This window comes from Lepidochelys kempii, chromosome 1 (genome assembly GCF_965140285.1).
Source record: "Lepidochelys kempii isolate rLepKem1 chromosome 1, rLepKem1.hap1, whole genome shotgun sequence".
NCBI lineage: Eukaryota > Metazoa > Chordata > Testudines > Cheloniidae > Lepidochelys > Lepidochelys kempii.
The window spans coordinates 54,726,462-54,737,102 of record NC_136380.1 but is presented as its reverse complement, the minus strand read 5'-3'; the positions used below and the strand labels follow the sequence as shown (position 1 = coordinate 54,737,102).

The 10,641-nt window shown below is 40.0% G+C and overlaps 1 protein-coding gene across 1 annotated transcript in view; it reads right to left on the bottom strand.

Moving 5' to 3' along the window:
• Nucleotides 1-3,678: 3,678 nt before the first annotated feature.
• Nucleotides 3,679-10,641, bottom strand: part of FREM2 (FRAS1 related extracellular matrix 2) — a 219,001-nt gene continuing 212,038 nt past the window's right edge. The window contains exons 23-24 of the mRNA XM_073342495.2: nucleotides 9,731-9,877; nucleotides 3,679-7,594 (exon numbers count right to left, since the gene is read on the bottom strand). Coding sequence (XP_073198596.2) covers nucleotides 7,082-7,594; nucleotides 9,731-9,877 — 660 coding nt within the window. The 3' untranslated portion in view covers nucleotides 3,679-7,081. The remainder of the gene's footprint in view (nucleotides 7,595-9,730; nucleotides 9,878-10,641) is intronic.

Genomic DNA, 10,641 nt, shown 5'->3' with positions numbered 1-10,641 from the left:
GGTGATGAAATGCATCCTAGAATACTCAAGGAGCTGACTGAGATGATATCTGCGCCATTAGTGATTATCTTTAAGAAGTCATGGAAGATGGGAGAGATTCCAGAAGACTGGAAAAGGGCAAGTCTAGTGTCAATCTATAAAAAGGTGAATAAGGACAACCTGGGGAATTACAGACCAGTCAGTTTAACTTCTGTACCCGGTAAGATAATGGGGCAAATAATTAAGCAATTTGCAAACATCTAGAAGATAAGATGATAAGTAACAGTCAGCTTGGATTTGTCAAGAATACTTCGTGTCAAACCAACCTGATAGCTTTCTTTGACAGGGTAACAAGCCTTGTGTATAGGAGGGAAATGGTAGACGTGGTATATCTTGACTTTAGTAAGGTTTTTGATACTGTCTCGTATGACCTTCTCATAAAAAAACTAGAGAAATGCAACCTAGATGGAGCTACTATAAGGTGGGTGCAAAACTGGTTGGATAACCATTCCCAGAGACTAGTCTTCAGTGGTTCACAGTCATGCTGGAAGGGCATAACGAGTTGGGTCCCACAGGGATCAGTTCAGTTCTATTCAATATCTTCATCAGTGATTTAGATAATAGTATAGAGAGTACATTTATAAAGTTTGTGGACAATACCAAGCTGGGAGGGGTTGCAAGTGCTTTGGAGGATAGGATTAAAATTCAAAATGATCTGGACAAACTGGAGAAATGCTCTGACTAAATAGGATGAAATTCAATAAGGACAAATGCAAAGTACTCTACTTAGGAAGGAACAATCAGTTGCACACATACAAAATGAGAAATCGCTGCCTAGGAAGGAGTACTGCAGAAATGGATCTGGGGTTCGTAATAGATCACAAGCTAAATATGAGTCAACAGTGTAACAATAGTGCAAAAAAAAGCGACCATCATTCTGGGATGTATTAGCAGGAGTGTTGTAAGCAAGACACGAGAAGTAATTCTTCAGCTGTATTCCGCACTGATTAGGCTTCAACTTCAGTATCGTGTCCAGTTCTGGGCGCTACATTTCAGGAAAGATGTGGACAAACTGGAGAAAGTCCAGAGAAGAGCAACAAAAATGATTAAAGGTCTAGAAAACATGACCTATGAGGGAAGATTGAAAAAATTGGGTTTGTTTAGTCTGGAAAAGAGAAGACTGAGAGGGGACATGATAACAATTTTCAAATACATAAAAGGTTCCCTACAAGGAGGAGGGAGAAAAATTGTTCTTCTTAACCTCTGAGGATAGGACAAGAAGCAATGGGCTTAAACTGCAGCAAGGGTGGTTTAGGAAAAACTTCCTGTCAGGGTGGTTAAGTACTTGAATAAATTGCCTAGGGAGGTTGTGAAATCTCCATCATTGGAGATTTTTAAGAGCAGGTTAGACAAACACCTGTCAGGGATGGTCTAGATAATACTTAGTCTTGCCAGGAGTGCAGGGGACTAGATTAGATGACCTCTTGAGGTCCCTTCCAGTCCTATGATTCTATGTATTAAGATCCAGTACCTTTAAAGTGCAAGTGACAATCATCAAACAGCTAGAAAAAAAAACTGATGCATTCTTGAAGACTCACTCATGTAATGGACCAAAAAGTGTGGTTCAAAAATCTCTTAACTCATCCATTCACTACCCATGTGAATCAAAGAACAGATACTTATCTAGGAGTGGTGATTCAAGATGATTACCTGGATGGATCAACTCTCTGGGTAATTAGCAAGAGATCCAAACCCCAAAGGAAGAGTATCAATTAAAAAGTGATTGCAGACCTGCTTTCCCAGTTTAAGTATCTGATGTAGAGGTTAAATCCAGAGAGTTTTTCTGCCTAAAGGTATAGATAGAAAAGGAAGGTGAGGTAATATCTTTTATCGGGCCAACTTATGTTGGTAAAAGAGACAAGCTTTTGAGCTCACACAGAGCTCTTCTTGAGGTCTGGGAAAGGTATTCAGAGTGTCACAGCTAAATACAAGATAGAACAGATTGTTTAGCATACAGAGTTAACACGTGTTGCAAAAGACCAAGGTTTAGCGAGCAGCTAACACCTCTGAAGTCATAGAACAAAGAAGGATTAGGGGGTTACACATGTTGTAATAAGCCATAAATCCAGTGTGTTTATTGAGTCCATGATTTTCAGTGTCTAGAAAAGTTATGAATTTAAGCTCCCAGGCTCATCTTTTGAGTATGTTGTGCAGGTTTCCTTGGAGGACAAGGACTGAGACATCAGATATGGAGTGATGGTTTTGTGAAAACTGCCCACTGCTGCCTGTGTCTTCGTAAAATACAGGAATCCCTGATAGCACAAAGCTGGGTAACAAATCAAACCTACGAAGGGCCTGAATCTGGCAATGTTTGTATATTTATCCACAATGTGACCCTTTCCAAACTGAGATTTCTCTTAATCTGCCACGGGAAAAGAGGGGAATTAAACCCAAGCATATTTCAGAGGTCATTGTGTAGGTAGGGTGTCATAAATATAAAGGGAAGGGTAAACCCCTTTAAAATCTCTCCTGGCCAGAGGAAAAACCCTTTCACCTGTAAAGGGTTAAGAAGCCAGGATAACCTCGCTGACACCTGACCAAAATGACCAATGAGGAGACAAGATACTTTCAAAGCTGGAGGGGGGGAGAAACAAAGGCTCTGTCTGTCTGTGTGATGCTTTTGCTGGGAACAGAACAGGAATGGAGTCTTAGAACTTAGTAAGTAATCTAGCTAGATATGCGTTAGATTCTGTTTTGTTTAAATGGCTGAGAAAATAGCTGTGCTGAATGGAATGGATATTCTTGTTTTTGGGTCTTTTTGTAACTTAAGGTTTTGCCTGGAGGGATTCTCTATGTTTTGAATCTGATTACCCTGTAAGGTGATTCTTTTATTTTTTCTTCTATTAAAATTCTTCTTTTAAGAACCTGATTGTTTCTTCATTGTTCTTAAGATCCAAGGGTTTGGGTCTGTGTTCACCTATCCAAATTGGTGAGGATTTTTATCAAGCCTTCCCCAGGAAAGGGGGGTGTACGGTTTGGGGAGGATTTTGGGGGGAAAGACGTTTCCAAGCAGGCTCTTTCCCAGTTACATATCTGTTAGACGCTTGGTGGTGGCAGCAATAAAGTCCAAGGGAAAAAGGAAAATAGTTTGTACCTTGGGGAAGTTTTAACCTAAGCTGGTAAAAATAAGCTTAGGAGGTTTTCATGCAGGTCCCCACATCTGTACCCTAGAGTTCAGAGTGGGGAAGGAACCTTGACATGGGGTATCTCTGTTTTCCATCTCCTCACTCTGAACTGATAACTTTTGCCATCTTGCACTGCTGTACCTCCTTCAAGGATCACTGCTCTAAAAGTCATATTTTTAGTGGATTGAAGGTTGCTGCACTGACCAACACAAATGATCTGACATTGTGATGTCATTTTTCAGACTACCCCTTTGCGGTCACTATTTTAGTGATTGCGGTAAAAATATATTGGTCCCTAGTGTGTGTGGTACTTCTGTCTATCCCTCTGTCTAGGCACTTCTGATCTTCTGAATCTGTAACAGTAGATATGAAACATCCATTCTTTATTGGCCATTCCACTTGTGGCCCAGGAATGAAACCATAGTTCTTAAATTAAAAAGCAAACAAACCTTGCACCAATCATTTTATATTGGGAAACAATCACAAGAAGAATGAAAAAAAAAAAAGAGCTTTATTCCAGACTATGGTAAATTTGTGCTTGACTGTCTGAATTATAAATTACAGTGTTTACCCCAGTAGTGTATTACTGGCCATTCTCAATAATCTGATACATATAAATACTTGATTAATAACCAAAAGGGGAAGTAGCTTTATTTTTCTCCTGATATAAATGCCAAATACAACAGCCATAAACAAACAAGTTGTTTCAAATAAATATGGGTGCAAATCATTTTGACAGTGTAACAAAATCTATATGCATCCAAACAACAAATTACAATACAGTAATTACTATATAAAAGTCCTAACAATGCTGGTTATTGCTGGTAGTATAAGCTCTCCCTGGGAAAGTAGGCTCAGTACAAAAATCTGCAAATAGGTTAAATATATACAGTTAATTCATTGAGTGCATAGATAAATATAAATGTATCTGTGCACAGTAACTGGGATTGAGGCACTTATTCAAATCACTATACACAAAGCCCCTTTTTAAGCAGAAGGGCAAATGTCAATAGGCCTCAAATGATCGTGGTGAAAACTGAGATTCTGAAGCCATAATACAAAGGCATTCTGTTACAGATGTATTTATAACCCGCTGAATTCTAAGAAATCCAATTTGTTAATTATGGCACAAATCTGGCAGACCTTACTGAAACCAATGGGTGTTTTGTAAGAGAGGATTTCAGGATCTCACCTCATGCATCTCATTGATACTTATCTATCTTTTCAGTGTTTCATTTCCCCCCCACCTTTTTTTTATCAGCAGCTTTGATTCTATATTGTTTTATATAGTGGTTTTTTTTTAAAAAAACCCAGAACACTAGCGACTTTAATCCCCAACAAAGCAAAGATTTTAAATAAACTGAATTTGGATAACTGCTTAGTTACCGGTCCAGTACCCTAAGGGTGCTATGCTGCTTTCTATTGTACACTTACACAGTCCTCCGAGTAATTAGTAATTGCGTTGGGCTTGTTTAAAGTAATTACTACACTGCCTAACAGCCTCAGTATTTGGCTTGTAAAATAAATGGGTCCCGGATTGACTTCATAAAAGGAATAACAAGAAGATCTTGTATCAATGTTACCAAATGGCATTCCTATTTGTTAACATTCAAAAGCAGAAACATAGCTCTATAACTTTTTTTTAAATTACTTCTCTGCTTGTAGAAAACAGGCCTATTATAAATACTGATGTATGCTATTATTTACATATGTTCCATTTTACTATAGAGTCATGTATTGCTTCTTCTCTGTACATGTAGAACCTAGGGGACAAATTCTGCATTTGGCTGTGCATTACTCCCATTGATCTCAGTGGGCTTGGTATGCAGACACAAAGGCATATTTGGCCCTAGATTGTTGTTGCTACTTATCTACTTCTGAATTTGAGGTAAAAGCAAAAAATATCTGCCAGTTAAATCTTTGATACATCTGGCATGAGTTATAACATGGGTCTCAAAAACACAAACATCATTAGCGACATACAGCACATCAATGGTGAACTTAGTGGGAGAAAGTTATAATACATGGGGTGGCTTCTGTAAATAACTCTTTCAGGCCAAAAATGTTTGGTAACATTTGAAGGCCAGTACGCTTTCTGGCTGATTTAAACAGGAGAAAGGTAGAGTGTGGCTCTCAGGGTAAGTCTACACTGCAAGTAGATGCTCATGGCTGGCCCATGCCAGCTGACTTGGGCTTAAACTGCCTTTTAGCCTGAGTCCTGCGAGCCTGAGAAAGCTGGGCACGGGCCAGCTGCGAGTCTCTAACTGCACTGTAGACATACTCTGAGAGCGCTGAAAATGTCTTTAGATCATACAGCCCATTAGGATAAACCCATAAGGAATCAGTGGGTTAGATTCTGATCTCAGTCACTGGTGCAAATCTAGAGTAACTCCTCTGAAGTCACTGGACTCACATCAGTGTAACTCTAGAGTAAAAGAGACCAGAATGAGTCCCTCCGTGATTCGATAGTAGAGAAAGAGGATGTTCTAGAAATGGCATAAAGAGCCTGATTCTGATCTGACACTGGTTTAACTCCACTGACTGCAATGGAATTACTCCTGCTTTATGAGAGTGTGAGAGAGGGGTCAGACTCGCTCAGAGCAAGGACAACTGCCCAAGACTGTGGAGATGACAGAGCTTCTGTGGGCCAGCAGCTGCAGAGACACCTTTTGGGTGGATCAGGCCCTAACTGGATAAACACTGTAATGAAGCACCACTGATCCAGTCTTCTGCAGATCATGCTGCTGTCATATTACCTTAACCAAAAAGACAGAGAAAACCAAAATTATTCTTTCAAAAGTAAAGTTACTCATAAAACAGCATGTTTCTCAAGAGGCACAATGATTATGCATCAACTTAATAAATATGACCTGCTCCCATAAAATGTTTGTATTTTCTTCCCATTGTTGCCACTTGTAATGTGGTAACTGCCTAGTAAGCACTGAATTCTACATCACAATTCATAGCCTCAGTTCGGACAGAACCTTGTCTTCTGCATTTTGAATCTAACACTATCCTTCCTCTAGACTCTGCAATGTTACCAACTCATGCATTTCCCACCATTGGATGTGCACTGACAAATACAATACTGTACAAATACTTTTATAATCCATTATAAGCATAAGAGGACACAACTGTCCAGCGTTTGTAAAAATCAAGCTTCCTTTTGGACATTATCATATTCTTTGGCTTTATATAAACGTAAATAAGGAAAAAAACAGAACAAGAAAAAAAAGTCAGAACAAATAGCTGATTGTGAGTTCCCAGTGAAGAATGTGTAATGTACCCTGGCATATGTGCCTGCTTATAACTCTGTTGTGACTAATCTAAATGGTCTTTGGAAGAAATGTCAGTTAAACGCAAGCGATACAATTCATCAGTGGTGTAACTTAACTGAAGCCGAAGGACTTCTAACTGGGATGAATCAGGCCAGGGGATTTTCACACTCTACAGACTAACAACAACAAGGAAGTTCTTTCTGAGAAACATTCAGAGAGTGTCAGCATTGCACCTCCCAAGTAGACAAGAGTATAGTAATAAGAGACTTCCTTTTGTATTGCCGAGAGGGGCCCACAAGCACCTTTGGATAATTTCTTCTCTTTTTAATTGACAGAAAACACAAAAACAAAACAAAAAATCATTCCCTTGCGATGCAGTTTCTTTCACTGCAGCTTATCGTTAGCGCATGATGTACGGACATCAGGGTTGCCTACTGTGCAAAACAGGAGGTTTGGGTTGGATTCTTCCTTTATGTTTGAGAATGGTAGCAAGAGCTCAAATCAGTATTTTCAAGTACAGTTAGAGCCATACGATCCTTTTCATTTCCAAGCATAATGGTGACCGTCTGCTAACAAGGAGCAGTTCAAGTTTATCTTTAAGGCACTCTGGAGACAGGTTCAAATCCCATGGTCTTGGAATCAAACCTCAGAGCTGTCAGTAGTGTAATTATGTGGTGGCATCATTGGCTCACTGCTCTCTGAACCCTTTGTGACTTCTTTCTTCTCTGAGCTCTGTTTATGCTTGAAAAACAAAATAATAATTGCAATTAAACCAATGGCAAGTAAAACGGCAGCAGCTCCACCAGTGATCGTGATTATGTTGACCTCTGGGTTTCTGTTATTCAGCTCCCTGGGGAGAATTTCATTGACTGTAACTTCTCTTTGTGGGATCTGTTTCTTGTTGGTGCGGTCCAAAGCTATGTGCTGAATGTTAGTTCCTCTGCTGTTTTCTATGCCAATTTCTTTAGCAAGCTCTGGAGCTTCTTTGACCCCTCTCTTCTGTCGTATCTGCATTGAAGTTCCTGGATTCCCACCACTGACCAGAGAGTGATATTGGTACTCCACACTTCTTTTGCCAATACCTCGATTGGCACTTTCTTTTGATCTCACAGTGTAGATTGTATGTACGTACCACTCTCTACCCAAAGACACCTAGAAAACACAACGTTTTGTTCAACATTACCCACCTCGATGATGTGGTTAAACACCAATACAAACTGAGAAGTAAATTGCAAGCTGTTTCATCATCTGATCCTGAAATGCCCGGACTGCACTCCTGAAGCCATGCTCAGAAAGAATATGCCACATGTCAATCTGCCCAGCACCTCAGCAGGAATTGGCAATCATGCCATCCACTACACACAGGGTGTGGAGCCTGAGTCCCTCCATAGCCAGCCTCCATTGCTGCCTGGTGCAGATGGAGGAGCATAGGCCATCTCCTCCCTGGCCTTTATTGGTGGCGTTGTGTCATTGGCCTCACAGAGTCCTTGTGCAAGGACTACAGCTTTGGCTGTACTCCAAAAGAGAAAGAATCATTGCACATTCTGCCCACTATGCATGCCCAACCAGAGGTGAGACACAGTCTGGCCTTGTATTTGCACCAGCTCATCAAAAAGAGGGCATGCAATGAATAGGCCATTTCATGTTTGCAGCGTTGTTGTAGCCATGTTGGTCCCAGGATATTAGAGAGACAAGGTGGGTGAACTTTTATTGAACCAACTTCTGTTGGTGAAAGAGACAAGTCTTTTCAGATCTGAAGAAGAGCTCGTGTAGTTTGAAAACTCGTCTCTTTCACCAACAGAAGTCGGTCTAATAAAAGACACTACCTCACCCACCTTGTCTCTCTAGGGCATTTCATGGCTAGTCCATATCTAGTTTTAATAAACTATGTTTACCGCCATGTCGGCATTACCTTCCTATAATTTACTTTTATCCCCCCATTGCCTTCTGTATACCTACCTACCATTGTCTCTTGCCACTCTCATTCTGTTGTCAGTCTAAGAGGGCAGAACAAATGACTAGATTACTACTGGAAACAGAACCCTTAAATAGCAAATGGGATTTTACGATCTCTGTGCGCCAAATTGTGAAACCCTTACTTACATGGATGAGCAGTTACTCATTCAAACAATCCCACTGGTTTTAATGGGACTCCACATGCGCTTAAAATGTTCAATAGTCAGAGTAAGGACTCCCTATTGTTTCTTCTACTTGGTTATTTTGACCTTCACATCTGTTTTTGCAAATGTTACAGGGGAAAAGTAAAATTTGTATGGGCTGCATAAATCAAGAGGCTGAGCACGAATGAAAGATATGGCACTGAGGAAGTAGTTGGTCCCTTACCTGCTCACTTCTAGATGTTCTAGACGTTTTGTGCTTTGGACGGTGTAGAACGGTTGTACAGAAAGTGATACTGTTTTGGTAACTTTCGTTAGCTGGACTCTGCTGAAATGTACTTTCAACCTTAACTCAGGAAGCATTTGTTTGATTTTGCCAGGTTTTTTTTTTTTACTGACCATGAAAACATTTATGTTGGGTTGGTTTATAAAGTCCAGAGGAGAAGAGCCCTTCTCTGAAAAGTCTTATGAGGTGCATTTAAGGCCTTAACCAACTCCTGTTGAAGTCAGTGGGAATCTTTCCATTGACTTCAATAGGAGCTGCATCAAGCCCTTAAAGTTTACCGGGATAAGAATTCCCCTGCCCTGTGTGCCCCTTCCAAGTTCCCCCACTTCATCTCTCTCTGAGACGTCAATTCCAAGAGCAGTTAGCACAACTCCATGCCAATCCTAGTTCACTGTTCTCCTTATCATCACTCATCCCGAACTTTTCCTCTCTAGATTTCTCCCACCCCTACCTTTCTACCTCCCAATCCAGGACTGGAGTCAAAAGCAGGTCACTTTATCATCATTTACAAATAATTTTAAACTTTGCAGTGTACGTATGTACAACAGCTTGGTACATTAATGACCTGGGATGTAGCCTCAAGAAACTGGAAAGGGCAAAAAACAAGGGGAAATCCCACAAAAATAAGACAGAGAGCTGCAGGGGATTAGTTCAATCTCCATGAATATTCTGGGTCCTGCTTTCACTTATACTGGTTTACACCTATGCAAATTCACTGACTTCAAATGGAGCGACTCCAGATTCACACCAGTGTTGGTGTCCTTATTCCAGTGTACACATCCTCAAGTTCATTATTCTTATAATCAAGTATTTCCCTATATGATGCCTGACTCTATTTGAGATTCTTAGAACAGTATTCTTGAGGTTGACCCATAGACTGCTCACCTGAAACAGTGGTGTTGAGTCTACTTTAAATCCATCCGAGCCAGGTTGCTTGACTAAAGGAATTGCCTCAGGATCATCTATGGCTAGTCTTGCATTAAAAAGCACATTTCCAAAGCTTGTGGCTTGTGTCTCTGGCTGAGCTTTGTCCTAAATGGTGAAAGGGAAAAATAATTCTGTTTGTACATTGTACATTCACACATTCACTTCCGCAAAGAAAGAGGTTTTTATATTTACATGTAAATGCAACTTTCCCAGGAACATAATCACCACATACTATTTTACGTTATCTGGTGCATTCCTAAGGGGAAAAAGTGCTCTTCAGCAACATTGTGATTACATCTGACTAGCACTTCTTGTGTGGGTTTTCCTGTTTTGAACCATATAATATATGTAGGCTTGGCAGATTTCCATGCTTTTTAAATTATTTATTTAAATTTTCACAGGTGTGGGAAATTATGGGGCAGGTCAGACAATATTGGCATCAGACAATCATTTAATGACAGTAGATGTTGAGATTCAAAAAGTTAAAGCTTTAAACCCAAATTGTCAACATCACATGTCAAAATACATTAAGTAAATATCCTTAAATCAAACTCTAATAAGTTCTCAAACAGCATTTTGTTTACTTTGCCCATCTATAAACTTTAATTATTATCAATGGAAGTATGTTTGTGGTTTGTGTGTGTACAGTGAAATCACTGTTCACCAACTTTTACTGATAAAAATCTAATCCTTCCAAGCTTAAACATATGCGACTATACAAGCAACATGTCATACTATTATCTTGACAAGTCACACTGTAAGATATGCCACAAGTGATGAGAGTCCCTGGCAGGACTATCCCGGTTGTAACCAGCCCATGAAGGTCCTGGATAACAATATTATGCCCTAACCAAGCTGCACTAGACTAG